Source organism: Scyliorhinus canicula, chromosome 9 (assembly GCF_902713615.1).
Source record: "Scyliorhinus canicula chromosome 9, sScyCan1.1, whole genome shotgun sequence".
In the NCBI taxonomy this organism is placed as follows: domain Eukaryota; kingdom Metazoa; phylum Chordata; class Chondrichthyes; order Carcharhiniformes; family Scyliorhinidae; genus Scyliorhinus; species Scyliorhinus canicula.
The window spans coordinates 101,732,163-101,751,957 of NC_052154.1; the positions used below are offsets into that span (position 1 = coordinate 101,732,163).

Below are 19,795 nucleotides of genomic sequence, written 5' to 3' on the forward strand. Positions count from 1 at the left end.
AAAATGAAAGCAAAAAACTCAGAGCCACAAAACAGCCCCAAACCAAACCGAAAGTAAAACTCAGAGCTACAGCCCAGCTCCACCCACACAATGACATCACTGAAGCCATGTGATAAAACAAAAATATTCTTAAAGGGACACTCCCATGACACTGCTGACATACTTCGACCCAGAAAACCACTTCTTGTAATGTGCGGCGCTTCCGCTTATGGCGTGGGGGCTGTTCTCTCACACCAGATGCCCGAATGGTCGCGGCGGCCGATAGCTTTCGAGCCTTGCACACTCACTGACACAAAGTGGAACTATGACAAAATCGAAAATGAGGGCCTGGTTGTCGTATTTGACATGAGGAAGTTCCACCGGTATGTCTGCAGCCACGAGGTCACAGTCTATACAGACCACAAGTGTCTGCTTGGGCTGTTCAAGAGGATCGAGTGATTTTCCCTGCCAGGGTCCAGTTTTGGGATTTACTCCTAGCAGTGTATGAGTATACATCGGAACACCGCTTGGGCACGCGGATCCCGCCTGCCACTTTCCATGAGGCTGCTGGCACCTGCCTCTGCCGCAGACGTGATAGCGGCCCTCCACTTCATGTACTCTTTGATGGTCACAGGCCCAGGTGGACCCACAGTTATCCCGGATCCGGCACATGGTCCAGTACAGAACCTTGCTTGAAGATCTGTGGGTCAATACGACAGCTGCATGTGGAGGATGGAGTTTTGTTGTGGGGGAACCATAAGACCATAAGACATAGGAGCAGAATTAGGCCACTCAGCCCATCGAGCCTGCTCCGCCATTCAACCATGGCTGATATTTTCTAATCCCATTCTCCTGTTTTCTCCCCATAACCCCTGATCCCCTTATTAATCAAAAACCTATCTATCTCTGTCTTAAAGACACTCAGTGATTTGGCCTCCACAGCCTTCTGCGGCAAAAAGTTCCACAGATTCATCACCTTCTGGCTGAAGAAATTCCTCCTCATCTCTGTTTTAAAGCATCATCACTTTAGTCTGAGATGGTGTCCTCTGGTTCTAGTTTTTCCGACAAGTGGGGACATAGGTGTCTGTCCCGGGAACGCGGTTGTGCACTTTTACTACAAGGCTTCCACAATGGATAGCCGGGTGTATCCAAGATGAAGTTGCTTTCCCGCAGCTATGTTTGGTGGTCCTGGGTAGACACAGACATCAAGAAGGTGACCCAGCGCTGCAGCCCTTGCCAGGAGAGTTAGAAAGCCCCACCTACTGCTCCGATGCACCCTTGGGAGTAGCCTGGAAAACCTTTCCCCGAGTCCACATGGACTTCGCCATTCCAGGGGCCAATGTTCCTCATCATGGTGGATGCCCACTCAAAGTGGCTCGATGTGCACAAGGTGCAGACCGTGATCACAAAGGCGACTTTGGACAGGCTGTGGAATATGTTCAGTCCCCATGGAATACCCAAAGTGTTAGTGTCCGATAACGGCGCTGTTTTCACCAGCAGGGAGTTCGAGTCATTCATGACCTGAACGAAATTAGACACATGCGGACTGCCCCATAACACCCAGCCTCAAACGGGTTGGCCGAACAGGCAGTCCAAACCTTCAAAAGGGCTGTGAAAAACTGACCACCGGATCTTGGGAGTAGCGACTGGCCTGTTTCATTTTCAGTTCCCTGACGACCCCTCATGTCTCCATGGGAGTGGCACTGGCGGAGTTACTGATTGGATGTCGGTTCAGGTCTCACCTCAGCCTCATCATTCCGATATGTCTCCCGATCCCGTCCTGTCGACGCCTGACCGACGTCTGCTCCCCAAGCGAACAAGAGGGCCTCAGCCAGAGGACATGGACGTTTCTCTGGATTTGGGGGGGTTGGGGGGGAGGGGTTGTTACAACCACCTTGGGGACCAAAGACTGTGCTCTAACAATGAGGCACATGGTATTAAAGGAATTCCAATAACTGGATAGAGCGTTTGTGCTTATTAGGTTGGAAGCAACAGTATCCACCATGAGACAGTATTGGATTAATTTCCCTCTCAATTCTTGTAACTTAGCTGATAAAGGGAGCACAGTGTCAATATGTGCTCATCGGACAACAATAGGAAGTATGGTTAAATGTGAAGATAACTATTTGTGAATACAGTTTTATGGATTGGAAAGATACATTTCACACTAAGTTTAGTGGAGAGAAAGATGACATCATGGGCAAAATTCTCCGCACCCGCGGAAAGTCGTAAAACCGTCGTAAAAATCAGGAGCGTTTTACGACGGTCGCGAAGGCTTCATTTCCCGACGGATTCACTTCCTGGAAATGGGCTAGTAGCGCGGCCGCGTCAATTACGTGCGTGATGACGACGGAACGCGACGACGACACGATCACGCCCACGTGATGCCGCCCGACGCCGTAAAAAGGCACGGGCGACCACAGAATCTGTCGGGCAGGATGTCGGAGCCGAGGAGAGCTGCTCCTCGCTTTGTAGATGCTGACGTCGAGGCGCTGCTCGATGCCGTGGAGCAGAGGAGGGGCATCATCCGCCCGCGGAGAGGGCATCGCCAACCTGTCAACGCGGTACGCCAGGCCTGGGCACGGGAGGGGGGGGGGGGGAGGGACTGGGGCAGAGTTATTTGAGGGTGGTTCACAAAGTTGTCACAGACCCAGCGCTCTGGCCCCGAGGAGAGATGCAATCGTCTTATGACAACTTGCCCCCCCCAAACTGTGCCAGTATCTGAACGGACTGCTGATACCTACCGTTTTGTAATGATCTACCTATGTTCCCTCCCCCAACAGGCCAAGGCTGCTCATAACCACCGTGAGCGGCACAAGACTGGAGGGGGTTCGCCCAACCTGCACCCCCTCAGCACCTTTGAACAGAGGGCCCTGGACCTTGTTGGGGGGTCTGCCACCCGTGATATCGCGCAATGCGAGGTTGGCGGAACTGCAGCAAGTGAGACAACCCTCCCTGACAAACACTCACCCCTCCCCCATCCTCTGTCCCTTCACACACCCTGCCCACTGGGACACCTCCCCCATCCTCTGTCCCTTCACACACCCTGCCCACTGGGACACCTCCCCCATCCTCTGTCCCTTCACAAACCCTGCCCACTGGGACACCTCCCCCATCCTCTGTCCCTTCACAAACCCTGCCCACTGGGACCGTCCAGCGGCCTGCCGAGCAAATCAAAATAACCCGTCTCATTCTCTTCCCTAGGACGTGATGCCGAACGACCAGGGCCGTCTGGCTCCAGACGGAGACAGGAATCTGCCGCCACCTCACCCGGGGCCTCACAACAGAGGGTGCCCGATCAGCGGGCAGCCCCATCCGCCCCAACCCAATCTGCGGACCAGGACGCACAGAGGGTTCGAAGTCCACCACCACCACCAGAAATGGCCAGGGACAACCCTCCTGTCGCTGAGCAGCCCCACACCCTGGAGGAGGCCCTAAACATTGAGAGCGTCGGGCTTGCGGCACTGCTTTCTCCCACCACATCCATCATCCCAGAGACACACACCCCGGCGGGCCTATTTAGTGATGAGTCTCCTGGGGCACAGTCTGGTTGGCACATCACAGCTGAGCAGGTACAGCAGGTGGAGGCCGGAGCAACAGAGGGCCCGGACTCGCGGAGGTCAGACCAGGCCCAGGATGCAGCTGGCTCCCAGACATTTTCTGAGTTCCTGGAGTTTATCAACCCACCCGCACAGCCGATGCCTCAGGAAACCCAGGGAAACAATGGCGGGAGGAGGGCAGCCTTCCTGGCTCTGCAGACGCTGTTAGAGGAGTCGAACCGCGTCCAAGAGCAGGGAGTGGTGCCGCTCATGGCAGAGACCCAGTCCGACACCGCACGGGTGGCATCCGCGGTGGAGGCAATGGGTCAGGCTATGCAAGACGTTGGGGTTAATGTGCACGCGTCATCCTCGGCCCTGGACAGGGTTGCCCTCTCACAGGCAGCAATGTGCCAGAGCCAAAACGACATTGCCGGCGCCCTGCGGGCCATGGCCGAGTCTCAGCAGGCCATGGCCCAGTCGCAGCACGCCATGGCACAGTCCCAGCAGTCGATAGTACAGTCCCAGCAGTCGGTAGCACAGTCACAGCAGTCGGTCGCGGAGACCATCAACCGCCTGACACATGTGCTGGATGGCGTCGTGCACACACAGGTTGAGGTCGCACAGTCCCTGGTGGGAATGTTTAACTCCTTGGACTCCGTCTCTGCAAACCTTCGGATCCTGGTGGATACCGTTGCAGGCCTCCAGGACTGGCAGCGCCAGGTGTCGGTGGTGCGACGGGGCACCTCCCCGCTCGCACCTCTGTCCCAAAGTGAGGCCCGGGGGCCACCGGGCTCCCCGAGGGAGGAGGAAGTTTCGGGGCCTGTCCCATTAACTCCATCACGGGACGTCCCGGAATTCTCGGCCTCCCCCCGTCCCATCCCTGGTGCATCGGGTGGGCAGCAGGCAGAGCAGGGTGGCACAATATCACCCGAGACGCCCGCAGAGCAGCCTGGCCCATCAAGGCCTGGTCGCCCCAGGAAACGCTTAGCCAAGGAGAAACGAGTCGTGGGGGGCGATTCGCAGCAATCCTCCTCCACTCCTGCTGTATCATCTGGGGAGTCACTTAGACGTAGTGGTAGGGCCCGTAAGGCAACTAAGATAGACACTGAGTAAGTTGGCACGGGTGAAGGGCACAGTTCAGTTGTAGGGGCTAGGGCACCTGTAAATAATTGTTAATATTAAACGCACTGTTCCACCTTACTTGTAATACCGTGTGATTGTTCCACAGCCACAGGAATCGTGATGGTGACCGAGTGTCGCTGGGGGTGACGGGTGGCGAAACCTCGGTGCCGGGTGTGCAGTCCCTGCCCCTACCCCCTCCCACAGCTAGCCCACGCGGGCACGTGATGGAGTGTCAGTGACGAACTCAGCGGCCAACAAGGTGGATGGTTCAGCTATTGCCATGGGTCAGACTCTCTCTAACGATTCTGAGCTCACAGCTCTTCGCAGAACGGGCTGTCATCATTCCACATGGCACTGATCACACCCGCTGACACAGCCATCAATGTTGTGCCATTCCGTCTGTACCCAGTGATAAGCGTCATGTCGAAGCGGAGCAGTGTACACTGAGGGGGGGGGGGGGGGTTGTGGTGGTGGCAGTTGTGTGTTGACCCTCTGCATGACTAGCGATGCAGGTGGTGGTTTGGTGTTCATCGGGGACGTCACATGCGATGCGTGAACCGTGCTGCCACCAGGGTGTCGCGTGCCCGCCGTCCTTGCCGGGTCCGTTGTGCCGCCTCCTGGACATCACCAGCACCTGGGTCGTGTCTGCGTTCTGCGCCCGCCACTCCGCCAGCCTCCTCCTCCTCCTCCTCCTCCTCCTTCTCCCTCGCCTCCTCCTCCTCCTCCTCCTCCTCCTCTGTGCTGGCACCACTGCCACTGGCTTCTCCCTCCGCCTCCTGGAGCAGGTCATCTCCCCTCTGCATCGCGATGTTGTGCAGCGCACAGCAGACCACTACAATGCGAGCGACCCTGTCGGCCTGGTACTGCAGGGCCCCTCCGGAGCGGTCCAGGCACCTGAATCTCATCTTCAGGAGGCCAAGGCAGCGCTCCACCACACCCCTGGTTGCTGCATGGGCCTCGTTGTATCGTGTTTCCGCATTGGTCTGAGGCCTCCGTAAAGGCGCCATCAGCCAAGACCTCAGCGGATAACCCCTGTCACCTAGCAACCAGCCCCTCAGCCGGGGGGGACGTCCCTCAAACATCGCAGGGATGAACGACTGCGCTAGTATGTAGGAGTCATGCACACTCCCTGGGAACCTTGCACAGACGTTCATGAACCTCATGTGGGGGTCGCATACCACCTGGACATTAATGGAGTATGTCCCCCTCCTGTTTGTGAACACTTCCTTGTCCACAGCAGGCGGGCGCATGGGGACGTGAACACAGTCGATTGACCCCTGAACCCTCGGTATCCCGGCCACACTGGCAAATCCACGGGCTCGTGAGTCTTGACTTGCTTGGTCCTCGGGAAAGGTGATGTAGCGGTCCGCGATGGCATAGAGGGCGTCGGTCACATCCCGGATGCACCTGTGCACCGATGACTGGGAGATCCCGGAGACGTCCCCGCTCGGAGACTGGAAGGAGCCGGTAGCATAGAAGTTCAGAGCGACCGTCACCTTGATGGCAACCGGGATCGCGTGTCCTCCCCCCGTTCCACGTGGGGCGAGGTGCGACAGGAGTTGGCAGATATGTATCACCGTCTGCCTACTCAGCCGGAGTCTTCTCCTGCAGGTGATGTCCGGCATTGTTAGGAAAGAGACCCGGACACGGTACACCCTCGGCTTTGGTCGTCGCCTCTGGCGCCGTGGCTGCACCCTCACTCGCTCCTCTTCCTCTTCCTCCTCCTCCTCCCCCCCCCCCCATGCTGCTCGACGACTGGCAACTCCTCGGCCCTTCCCTCTGCTGCTGCAGCTGGCCCTGCAGCCACTGCGGGTTGTGGGTGTGGATGCTGCTGCATCTCCAAATCCAGTAGAGCGGCCCCAACCACTGCGCAGAACATCGCCGTTCTGTTCCCATACATCGTGCTAACCTACAGAAGGGTGGTGGGAGGCAGAGAAACGGGACATGTTAGACGGAGGTTAGTCGACACCTCGGCAGCCGCCAGCCATGGGATACCAGTGTGTCCCGGTGGCCTGGTCGCGCTGCTGACACGCGGTCAGCCTAACCCCTGGTCACTTTCTGCATCGAACGGCCAGTAAACTATGGCCTCCTCACGGGTGCGTCAGTGGCCTGTGTCCGGAAGCCACAGGGGAACCAGCGGCCGTGTCCTCGTCACCGGCACACCATGGCATGCTGGCAGACATTTTGTTACGGGGTTGGACGGCTCACTCTCTACCTAAGCCCCCCCCCCTCCGTCGCCCCCCACTGCCTCCCCCGTCTCCCCCCACTGCCTCCCCCGTCTCCCCCACTGCCTCCCCCGTCGCCCCCCACTGCCTCCCCCGTCTCCCCCACTGCCTCCCCCGTCGCCCCACACTCCCCCCGCTCTGGACCCCCTCCCGTTCTCAGGGATGCCTTCCCCGTTGTGGCCAGACTCGAGCGGTGCGCTGAGCGGTGCGCTGAGCGGTGCGCTGAGTGGTGCCCTGACCTCCTCCAAGCTGTCGTCAGCCAGGCCGACTGGTTGACGAATTTAAAAAGCAGGTGTGTTTCACGACGTGCAAACAGGGCGCCATGACGTCGGGACTTCGGCCCATCCGGGCCGGTGAATAGCGGGGGGGGCTATCAGTGGCGATTCTGGTCGTGTCAGGGGCGGGAAGGAGGCGTTTGTCGGGAATGGCGACGCCGACATTTTGCGGGGTTCGGAGAATAGCGGGAGGGCGTCGGAACAGCGTCGCCGTAAAAATTTCCGACGCCCGCTATTCTCCGAACCGTCGTGAGTCCGGAGAATCGCGCCCCATATATTTTCGGAGCAACAATAAGAAGACTACAAGTACACTAAATAGTTAAACTTTAAAACAAGGTAAAAAAAATTAAAGCTGATATGAGTAAAAGTGACTGCAAAACTATTGGACATTTCAAGGTACCTATAATTGGTATCACTTAATATGTGCCTCCAGTTCCACACCAATGTGGTATGATTCCATTATATTGGCCACCTTGCCAAGAGAGGAAACACCTCAGATCCCCTGAGACCCCTACGAGTGACTTTTGGCCTGGTCCCCTTTTGAAGAGACCAGCACTGAACAGCACTCGCCCGAGGTCTCCAACACCTTGTTTAGATCGCTGGAGTGCATATTAGAGTCTCACTCAAATATGCAGATTTGCTAAAAAGTGATCTGTTCACAATGGGCGGGATTCACATCGTTACGTCTCGAGAGATCGTGCCACACTGCCTTTCGGGCGTGATGCGGCTACAGTACTAGGTTGCGTCCATTGTATCTTACAACTTCTGAAAATAGTGATTTTTTGCATCCACTCAAAACCAACATGTAAAATTGGGAAAACTGCAGAAGTTTGCAGTGAGAATTAAGTGTGTCAATGTCAGATGGAAAACAATGGGCGGAATTCTCTGCTCCCGGGAAGAATCGGGAAGGCCGTCGTGAACTCGGCTGAGTTTCACGACGGCCTCGGAGGCCGCTCCTCTCACCGTATTCATCCCCCACCCGGGGGGCTAGGAGCGGCGCTCCGTTATTCTTGGCGGCCAGGCCTTGACACTTGCATCATGGCGGCGCGCCGAGAATGACGCAATGGCGGCACCTATGTGACGTCAGCCGCGCATGCGCAGGTTGGCCGGCTCCAACCCGCGCATGCGCGGCAGACGTCACGACGGCTGATGGCTCAAACCCGCGCATGCGCGGTGGCCATCTTCCCCTCCGCTGCCCCGCAAGACGTGGCGGCTTGATCTTGCGGGGCGGCGGAGGGGAAAGAGTGCGTCGCTTTGAGACGCCGCCCGGCGATTGGTGGGCACCGATCGCGGGCCAGTCCCCTCCCGAGCACGGCCGTGGTGCTCACTCCCCTCTCCACCCCCCACAAGCTTCAAACGGGCCTTTGGCACCCATGTTCACGACGGCAGCGACCAGGTGTGGTTGCCGCCATCGTGAAACGGTCACGAACGGCAGGCCGCTCGGCCCATCCGGGTCGGCGAATCGCGGGTCGCCGTGAAAAACGGTGAGCGCCGATTCTTCCGAGCGGGGGTGGGAGAATCGCGGGGGGCGCCAGGGGAGGTGAAATGAGTCACCCGGCCCTCCCGCGATTCTCCCGCCCGGCGTGGGGAGTGGAGAATCACGCCCAATTATTTCATTTTTTCTCACCTTTACTCTCAATTGTTATTGCATTGTGCTGCTACAGGATAAAGCAAAATTTATAAACGAAAACACATGTTTGATTAGAAATTAGTGAGATGCCTGAAGCTATTCATCTGGTTAGAATATGTTCTATGTTCTATGTCCTGAAGAAATTAATTAGGTCAGCAACGATACAACAATGAGAAAAGGCTTACCAACAGCTTGAACTTTAAACAGTTGTTATTGAAGTCAGAAAGCTACGATATAGTGATTTGTTTTACTACATAAAAGCAACAAAAAAGCTTATTTAATTGTCTACATAAAAGTATGTGCTAAAGTGTTCATGAAAAAGAGAATGTGACCCTTACCTGATTGGTAGCATAGATTATGCTAGTTAGCTGTGTTTCTGAATATCTAACACCGCACTTGTCAAATACTGCTTCAATAGTGCCATCATCTAGCATCTTGAAACTCTGCAGCACATAAAGAAAAAAACATCAATTCGTAACTCAGGACCAGATGAACAGAATTACTTAAACTGAGGTTTCCTCTCAGACGATAAGTTCATTATAAGCTGTTATATAGCAAAGCTATAAAATTAACTCAAATAGTTTTACTATAAATTATTTGCAGCATAATAATAGTTTATGCCTTTAATAACGTCTTTTATAGTACTTTTGTACCATTGGAATTACAGGATTGACTGAGAGGGCCAATGGAAATTGCTGCTGACTTTTCTTCAGGTGTGATTAAACATAGTGAACCAAAACAGGCAGAGAAGTTAGGATGGCGGAACAGTTCTGGACTCAATTTTCCTCTAACCTCCACCTGCAATTTAGCTGCATGTTTGAAACTGAAACAGGAGAACTGCTTTTTGAACTGATGGTCTATTGAAAACCTTGGTTATCTTTCGTGCTAAACTCCTTCATCGAATTCAGGTGCTTATCACCAGGTCTCACTGACTTTTCTACTTTCAGGGGATATTTGACATTTTTCTTGTTGGACTATGGAAGATTAGCTGCCTATTTATGTAGCTGAGATAAATAAATAGAATTAATGCACAGATCAGCCATGATCCAGGTGAAAGGCAAATCAGGTGGCGTATTTCTGTTTCTGTCCTACTAATCTGGCTTTGTGCTTCCTTGCTGTACAAAACGGAATCCTGTAAACTCTGAAGATATCCAAGGTGAACTCATTTATTACATTCAAAATGTATCACCTGGAGGATTTCAATCTGGTCGGCAACTAGTCTCAATTTCTCCACTGACATAGTCAAATCTTTAAACACAGATCAAATACCACCGTCTAGAGAAAGTAAGAGGGAGGGGAAAGGTGAAATTATATTTAAGGGAATAGCACTCAAAGGCATTGTGATTATAGTTTTGAGTAAAAGATGTAATAAGTCAATTTCCATGCGGGTTCACCACCTCTTCAGCTGCAATGATCTTGGAGTTCAGACCATTTTTCCAAGGTTTCCCTGTTTTTTTCTGCTGAAGTTATTGTAGACGAGCACCATATAATTATTTTTTTAAAATTATAATTCCAAATAATCCAATGAAAAAATCCTCCTCATTGGGGTGGCACAGTGGCTAGCACTGTTGCCTCACAATGCCAGGGACCTGGGTTTGCTTCCAATCTCTGGTAACTGTAAGGCATTTGTATTTTCTCCATGTGCCGGCATTGGTTTCCTTTGGGTGCTCCGGTTTCCTCTCACAGTCCAAAGATGTTCAGGTTAGGTGGATTGGCCCTGCTAAATTGCCCCTTAGTGTCCAAAAATGTGTAGGTTAGCTGGATTAGCCATGCTAAATTGTTCCTTAGGGTGAAGTAGGGTGGGGGATTGGGCCTAGGTAGGGTGGTCTTTCGATGGGTCGGTGCAGACTCAATGGGCCAAATGGCCTCCTTCTGTACTGTGGGGGATCTCTGATTCTTTGATTCTATTTCATTCATAAATGGTCAACTCCTTATTCTGAGACCGAGCCTGTGAGTTAAGCATGGGAAAACATTTTTTCTGGATTTGCCCTGTCAATAGAGAATATATTTCAACCCAAAAGCATATTAAATTAACATTTTATCTAACCTTCATGCCATGAAGTAAAGGGGAAAAAATGCAAGATTGGGAAGGAAATATGGAGATTAAGGGCTGCAAACAGAAATGGCACAGCTTTTCTATCCACAAATGTTAACCCACTGTATAGTTCCAGTACTTTAATTTAATTTCCTACTGGTTTAATAGTATTGTTTGAGAGAGGAAATCTTACTTTGACAAGCAGGTACGTGCACGCTCCATGGAATCGGTACTGCTTTGAATCAAACGTGGTGACATATGAGCCCCCTTCAATAGAGCATCGGCCTGGACATGGCAGATTGATGCAGTTCCATTTACCCATAAAGCATTTGCTGTACAAATAATAATAGGATTTAATTCACAAAAAAATGAGTGTATCATATTGTTGGAGCACAATGCTGAATCGTCATACTTGATATTGTGGTTCATGCTCTGGATTGACTACCAGTGTAGACTGACCCTTATGATTCACATCTGCATGTCCACTGGAGAAGTACTGATTACTAAGGTGCAAATCAATACCTACCCCCACTGTAACTCCACGAGAACAAATTTACACCAACTGATAAAAAGGGCCAATTTTGCTGAGCTAATTACAATGGGTGAACAACACTTGCCTTTGGTCCAAGGGTGGTATCATGTCCGGTACAGGCTTGAACTGCTGAAGGACCTGTTCCTGTGCTGTATTGTTCTTTTGGATATGGAGGGATAGGGAACTAGGAAGTGCTGAGGGTTTTGGCCAAGGGTGGTATCATGACCGGTACAGGCTTGGAGGGTCGAATAGCCTGTTCCTTTGCTGTATTGTTCTTTGTTCTTTATTAAAAAGTGTCAATTGCCAGTATATTGTGAGGAAGAGATACCCCTTAAATTATGAATTACCACAAGGTACAGGTCAATTTGTGCCACTCCACGGGTATCTTTGGCAAAACAGCTCCCCACTCTTTACCTCTTCATCATTTTCACAAACTTGTTACATTTGCAAATTAATCTCTCATTACATACACAACAGAAAGGTAAAATAAAGAACTGAAGAAAAAGGAGCTGCAGAAGGTAATTTGGCCCATCAAGCCCACTCTGCCATTCAGCAAGGTTAAGTGTGATCTTTTACCTCAACTCCACCTTCCCACACTATCCCCATATTATTTAAACTCCTAAGTACCGCAAAATCTATTAATCTCTGCCTTGAATATGAAAACCACTAAGCATTAACAACCCTCTGGGTCAACAATTCCAAAGATTCACACCTCTTTGAGGAAAATTCACCTCATTTCACTCTTAAATGGTCAACCCTTCATTCTGAGGGATAGCACAGTGGCACGGTGGTTAGCACTGCTGCCTCACAGCTCCAGGGTCCAGGATTCAATTCTGGCCTCGGGTGACTGTCAGCCTGCAGTTTGCACTTTCTCCCTGTGTCTGCGTGGGTTTCCTCAGGTTGCTCCCGTTTCCTCCCACAGTCCAAAGATGTGCAGGTTAAGTGGATTCACCGTGATAAATTGCCCCTTAGGGTCCAAAATGTGGGGTTACTGGGTCATGGGGACAGGGTGGGGGTGTGGGCTTAAGTAGGGTACTCTTTTCAAGGGCCGGTACAGACTCGATGGGCCGAATGGCCTCCTTCATCACTATAAATTCTATGATTCTGAGGCTGTGAACCTATGAGCTAGACACCTCAACCAGGGAAAATATTTTCTCTGGATCTAATGAAACAAAATGAAAATCGCTTATTGTCACAAGTAGGCTTCAAATGAAGTTACTGTGAAAAGCCCCTAGTCGCCACATTCTGGCACCTGTTTGGGGAGGCTCTTACGGGAATTGAACCGTGCTGCTGACCTGCCTTGGTCTGCTTTCAAAGCCAGCGATTTAGCCCTGTGCTAAACAGCCTCTACCCTCAAGTCCCTTAAGAATTTTATGTTTCAATTATCTCTCATTCTTCTAAACTCAAGGGTTTGAAAATCAGGATTGCAGGGGCTCGGAACCCATCCAAGCTGATTCCAGCAACCCTGATGTCACATTACACTCTAATGAGCATCGGCATAAGGCAGGACTTCCGTCACTCACTCAGGAGGAAGTCCCATCTTGGAGAGCTGCTGATCAATCAGATTGGCAAGCAGATCTCCAGTCCCACCAGGAACAGCGCTGCAGTCTGCGGGAGAGGTATTGCAGGGAGCTGCCTGACATGAGGTCACGGGATTCAGAGGCCAGGTAACTGGCAGCGACTACAGGGCGAAGGGAGTAGGGAACGTCAAGGGGTATCACAAGGGTGGTGATCGAGGTCATGGGAATAGGCTTGGGTGGGGTAGGGATGTCGGGAAGACACCGGGCATTAGAGGGAGAGCGTCGCCATTCAGAATACTTTTCTGATGGAGGCACCCCTTCTTCCTTCCCACTCAAGGTGAAACTTTATTTTCACGTTTTGTCCCGAGCTGTTAGTCGTCTGCCAACCTAAAAATTGAGGCTGGGTGGGAAAAGGTTCTTCAGTGGCCATTAAGTGGCCACTTAAGAGCGTTAAATGGAGCAAGGGCAGAATTCCCATCCAGGACCCTGCCCGTACCAGTGAAATATCCCTGGTCAGGATGGGAAGGAACCCAAAAGGAATCCTGTCCTTGCAATTTACACACTTCACCCCCACCTCAGAGCCTGCTAGCTGGGTGACATAAAATTATTCTCCAGGGATTTATGGACCTAGTCTACGCAATCTATCTATATTGGACAATCTCCACATCCCGAGAACAATCTCATGTACCTTCATTCTGTGTCCTTCCATAGACAAGGAAATCAAAACTGTACAAAGTACTCCAAGTGTGGCCTCACCAATGCATAGTATAACTGTAGTGAGTCATCTTTACTCATGTACTCCAGTTATTTGTAGCAAAAGTTATCGTAACATTTGCCTTTTTAATTGCTGTTTTTTATCCATTCACAGGATGTGAGCATCGCTGGTTAGGTCAGCATGTTTTGGCCATTCCTGGTTCCCATTGAAATGGTGTTGGTCAGCTGCCTTCTTAAACCGCTGCAATCCTTGTGGTGGAAGTACACCCACAGTGTTGTTAGGGAAAGAGTTCCAGGATTTTAAAGCAGCGACAATGAATGAACGGTGATATATTTCCAAGTCAGTATAATACATGGCTTGAAGGTGAATTTGTAGGTGGTGGTATTCCCATGCATCTATTGCCTTCGTCTTTCTAGGTGGTAGAGGTCATGGGTATGAAAGTACAGAAAAAGGTACCTTGGTGATTTGCTACAATGCATCTTGCAGATGGTACACACTGCTGCCAAGGTGCGTCGATGGTGGAAGGAATAAATGTTGACGGTGAGAATGCAATGCCAATCCTCTTTCACAATTTACCTACATGTTAACTTTCTGCAATTCATATATAAGGACACCCAAATCCATCCAAATGTCAACATTTCAGAGTGTATTATCATTGTCATTTTTATTTTTCCTACCAAGGTTGATAACTTCACACTTCGTCACGTTACATTCCACCTGCGGTGTTGTTGCCCAGTCATCCAACATGTATATATCTCTTGCGGCCTCCACACCTTTCTTTCCCACTTACATCCCCATTTAGCTTGGAATGGTCAGAAAACTTGTGATACATTCCACTTAGTGCAATCTTCTCCCTTCATGCTTGAGTGATTATGAAGTGGTCAGCTGGAAATTGACAGCACTTAACTCTGAACTGGTTAATGTTTATAAACATTGTGGAGCTCTTCAGAGTCACTCAAGCGTGAAGGAAGATGAATGGAGCAAAGGCCATAGTTGTGTGTATGTGGTCGTCAATCACGACCTAGTATGGGAAATGAATGACGGCTTGGAGCTCAAGGATTTGAGGTGGTTTAAACAAAATGTCATTTTGAGCGGGAAAACTAGTGCGAATCCTGCTGCGTTCTCTGGCACGATTGCCATCGCAATTCTTCCATACTTAGTAATTTTTTTGAACTTGGGGAGATTCCTGCCAGGTATTCTCCCGCCTCATCCCAAAGTGATTGACACCTTGCTATGAGGTTACCAAAGGCCCAGACCTACCCCCTGATACCTTCCCCCCGATAGCCCCGGCTGCTCCCCCCTTTCATCACCACTACCCCTCTCAGGTCCCTTGACACCCTGGCAGTGCCAACCAGTGTGCCAAGGTGACAGTGCCAGGACACTGGCCTGCCCTATCTCTGACCACTCAGGGGCTCCAATGACCTACGAGCCCCCCAGTGCGGCCATCACAAATGGTCTTCATTGATGGAGACCAGTAGTGATTCCCATCAACCTCATTCTGCGCCAGCAGGGGTGGAGAATCCCGGGATCTGGGAGACTCCGACTATAACCCGTAAATGAATATTTAAATACTCATTTAAATATGTGAATCTGGTTCACGACCTGCGAGAGGATGAACCAGATTGCATTCGGTATCATCAGCCGTAAGAATCACACTCTGTTCGGTCCCTGGCAGAAACCCATTTAGGGGCTCTCCCGCTATTCTCTGGGAATAATGGGATGTCCACAGAGCGCAATGTGAGGGGAGAATAGCCCCCACCGTGTCAACATATGCACAACAAAGACAGCAAAGAGATAGAATATCTTCTCTCACTATTCATGATTAATGTCTGAGAGATTATATTATACGGTTATTTTAAATAAAATGTACTGTCAAATGATACTGTCAAGTTCTAAATGATTCAAGTATTACAGCAGTACACGTAGATTGGTTTGAACATTGAACCATAGAATCCCTACAGTGCGTAAAGAGGCCATTCAGCCCATCGACACCGACTCTCTGAAAGATCACCCTACCTAGGCCCACTCCCCTGCCCTATCCCCGCAACCCCACCAAACCTGCACATCCTTGGACACCAAGAGGCAATTTTAACACGGCCAATCCACCTAACCCATACATCTTTGGACTGTAAGAGGAAATTGGAGCACCCGGAGGAAACCCACACAGACACGGGGAGAAAGTGCAAACTGCACACAATCACCCAAGACTGGAATAGCATTTAGGTCCCGGGTGCTGTGATGCAGCAGTGCTAACCACTGTCACTGTGCCACCCGAAATTGAAATACTTCTTGTATGCTAGGAGAGTTTTTGATTCAACCACCCTTTCAGACGGATTCTCCAGTCGCCGACACCAAAATCGCATTTGGTGATCGGCCAGAGAATCCCTGTTGGTGGCAAAATCGGGGACCGGCGCCTCATTTGCAATGCTCCACCCCCTCAAAAATGGCGGGACAGCCTCACGATGTCACCAGAGGTCCTTCCCCCGATGCTGTGCCCCCAATGGGCTGAGTTCCCAAATGCGTGGAACACTTATCCTTTTTTTACTTCTGATACCGGCATGGCGGCTGAGGACTGAGTCTAGCGCCGCCACAGTCGGGGGGCGCCGTTCCGTGGGCAGGTGGGGCTTTGGCGGGTGCTTGGGGCCAGTATGTGGCAAGCCGGGACCGCGCACGGCCGCGCCATGTTGCACGATCCGGCCGCTGCAGGCCGCCGATGTGCGCCTTCGCTGCTCCAAGGAAAACAGTCCCAATCTATCCAATCTTTCTAATCTAACCCTGGCTACAAAATCCACTCCCTAACCATCAATACCATTCACTTCTCTTACAGCTTGAAGCTGAACCAGACCATTCACAAAAACAGAAAACGCTGGAAAATCTCAGCAATTCTGACAGCATCTGTGGAGAGCGAACAGAGCAGTATTCTTCCCTAACCGGTGGGACAGGTCGTACCAGCGCCGAGGAGTGGCGTGAACCACTTTGGATTTGGGCCGCCCGAAAGGTGGGGAATCCTCCGCACCTTCAGGAGCTCGGCCGGCGCCGACGGGTTTGGCGCCACGCCAACCGATGCCGAAGGGCCTCTGCTGGTGCGAGTTGGCGCATGTGCAGGAGCATCAGCGTGTGCTGGCGCCATCCCAGTGCATGCACAGGTGGGTTTTTCTCCACGCAGCCATGGTGGACTGTTACAGCGGCCAGCGCGGAGAGAAAGGGTTCCCCCACGGCACAGGTCCGCCCGCGGATCAGTGGGCCCTGATCACGGGCCAGGCCACGGTGGGCGCTGACCTGGGGCCAGTTCCCCCCGCGCCCACCCCACTGAGGACTCCGCTCCACAGGCCACCTGCAGAGCCAGGCCCTGCCGGTAAAGACCTGGAACGGGATTCTCCGACCCCCCGCCGGGTGGGAGAATCAGCGGGGGCCGGCGTGAATCCCGCCCCCGCCGTCTCCCATAGTCTCTAGCACCAGAGATTCGGCAGGGGCAGTAATCGCGCCGCGCCTGTCGGCGGGCCCCCCCTTGGCAATTCTCCGGCCCACGATGGGCTGAAGACCCGCTGCTAGCATGCCGGTCCCGCCGGCGGGAATCAATCCACCTACCTTACCGGCGAGACTGGCGGTGCGGGCGGGCTCCGGGGTTCTGGCAGGGGCGCGGGCGATCTGGCCCTGCGGGGTGCCCCCACTGTGGCCTGGCCCGCGATCGGGGCCCACCGATCGGCGGGCGGGCCTGTGCCGTGGGGGCACTCTTTTCCTTCAGTGTTGGCCATAGCATTCACGATGGCCGACGCAGAAGTGACCCCCTCCCCTGCGCATGCACGGGGATGACATCAGCAGCCGCTGATGCTCTGGCACATGTGCGGTCTTCCGCCGGCCGGCAAAGTCCCTTCGGCCCCGACTGGCGTGGTGCCAAAGGCCTTTCCCGCCAGCTGGCCGGGCGCCAACCACTCCGCCGTGGGCCTAGCCCTCAAGGTTAGGGCTAGGCCCTTTCTCCGCACCTTGGGGCGGCCCGACGCCGGAGTGGTTCAAGCCATTCCATCCCGTCGGAACCCCCCGCCCCGCCAGGTAGGGGAGAATCCCGGCCCGGCTGTATTTCACGCCGGTGGGACCTGCCGAAAATGGGAAGCTACCCGGCCCATCGTGGGCTGGAGAATCGCCATGGGGGCCGCTGCCAATGGCCCCCCACCAGCGCGCCGCGATTCCTGCCCCCGCCTAAAAACTGGCACCAGAGAATCCGGCAGCTGGTTTCAAGGCTGGATTTACGCCGCCCTCCACTGATTCTCCGGCCCGGCGGGGGTCAGAGAATCCCGCCCCTGACATTTCGGGGGGGATTCTCCGACCCCGCGCCGGCTGTGGCGCACATGCGTGGACCTACGCCGCCCGTTCTGACGCACATATCGGCTGCTGGAGCAGCGTGAGGCTCTCCAGTGCCATGCTGGCCCCCTGTGCAGTGCAGGTTCTGATCCTAGGGGCCAGATGACTCCGTTGACGGAGTGAAGACTTAACCCCGGATCGGAGAATCCTGCCCTCGAGTCTGGATGACTCTTCATCAAAACTTCATCAAAGTTGCAGTGGTATTTTTGAAACATGGAACTTGATTTTTGTCAGACTCACACGATACTATATTGTTCCAGGTGGCTGGTATTAGTAAAGTGAATCCAGAAGGCATGCACATTCTGATAAGAGCAGAAAATTGACATCAACAACTCCCAAATTTCTATCTCATTGATGTTAGAACCCCTCCTCCATACAAAAATAGATGGAATAAACTGTTTATTCTAAAAATATAAACTGAAGAGAAAGTATTGATAAATATCTAAACGTTTTAGTCTTACCAGGATTTGCATGGTGAAATCACTGAACCGCCAGGAGCATAGACTTGACCATTTAGAACACACGGACAGCGACTCAGGGGTATGCACATGTCCTTGGTAGAAATGTCATCAAGAACAGTTCCTGTGAAAAGTTGAAAATTGCATTTAGATAGTTTTATTCCATGGGCTATCTAAATTATAGGGTCAGGAGAAAAGGTTAGAAGTTGAGGATTCTGCTGTGAGTTATCCTCCCACCTACAAGGTCCATTGCTATGAGCACAGCAAGAAGTCTTCCAACACCAGGTTAAAGTCCAACATGTTTGTTTCAAACACTAGCTTTCGGAGCACTGCTCCTTCCTCAGGTGATTCACAGCATCAACCAGCCTACTTCATCACCACCTTATCCACCATCAAAACATTTGACACCATCCACTGATGATCTTACCATTGATGATCCCATCTATTACTTTGTTGATGTTTGGGTTAGAGTGTTGGCTGATCAGGTGGTAATTGATCAGGTTCTTCTTTTTGGATGTTTCTGGACAATATATTTCAATATATTCACAGAGATGCCAGAACTAGTTTAGCCAGGGACATGGGTAGTTCAGGAGTACTGCTTGTGATGCATGTAGGACTTTCACAAATCTTGTATTAGATGTATTTAGTTCAGTAAGGGCTAACAGCTTGGGTTAATGTGTGTATGTTTGTTGCAGTTGTGTTTTTAAAAATTCTGGTTTGCAAGACAGCTGGGCTTTTTGGGAGCCAGAAGTGCAATTACACCATTGTACAGGGTTCGGTTAATGGATTTTTATTTATATTAAGACGGTTCCCTGTGGAGTATCTGGGGCGGGATTCTCTCCTACCCAGCGGGGCGGGGGTCCCGGTGGGATGGAGTGGCGTGAACCACTCCAGCGTCGGGCCGCCCCAAAAGGTGCAGAGGACCTTTATGGGCCAAGCCCTCACCTTTAGGGGCTAGGCCCGCGCTGGAGTGGTTTGCACCCCGCCGACTGGGGTGGAAGGCCTTTGGTACCACGCTAGCCGGGGGCGAAGGTACTCCACCGGCCGGCGGAAGTCTGCACATGCGCGGGTGCGTCAGTGGCTGCTGACGTCATCCCCGCGCATGCGCAGGTGGGGTCACCTCTGCTTCGGCCATCGCAGAGGCTGACATGGCCGACGTGGAGGGGAAAGAGTTGTCCCACGGCACAGGCCCGCCCGCAGATCGGTGGTGCCCGATCGCGGGCCAGGCCACCGTGGCGGCACCCCCCCGGGGCCAGATCGCACCGTGCCCCCAACAGGACCCCGGAGTCCGCCCGCGTTGCCTGGTCCCGCCATCGCGGGCCGGAGAAACGTCGGGGGGTGCCTGCCGACCGGTGCGCGCGATTCCCACCCCCGCCGAATCTCCGGTGCCGGAGAATTCAGCGGCA

At 52.6% G+C, this 19,795-nt stretch overlaps 1 protein-coding gene across 1 annotated transcript in view; it reads right to left on the reverse strand.

Annotated features, from left to right (window-relative positions):
• LOC119970925 (mucin-6-like) overlaps positions 1-19,795 on the reverse strand; it is a 238,661-nt gene that overhangs the window by 210,692 nt on the left and 8,174 nt on the right. Inside the window, exons 5-7 of the mRNA XM_038806035.1 lie at positions 18,393-18,513; positions 10,999-11,137; positions 9,103-9,213 (exon numbers count right to left, since the gene is read on the reverse strand). Of these exons, the coding sequence (XP_038661963.1) occupies positions 9,103-9,213; positions 10,999-11,137; positions 18,393-18,513 (371 nt within the window). The remainder of the gene's footprint in view (positions 1-9,102; positions 9,214-10,998; positions 11,138-18,392; positions 18,514-19,795) is intronic.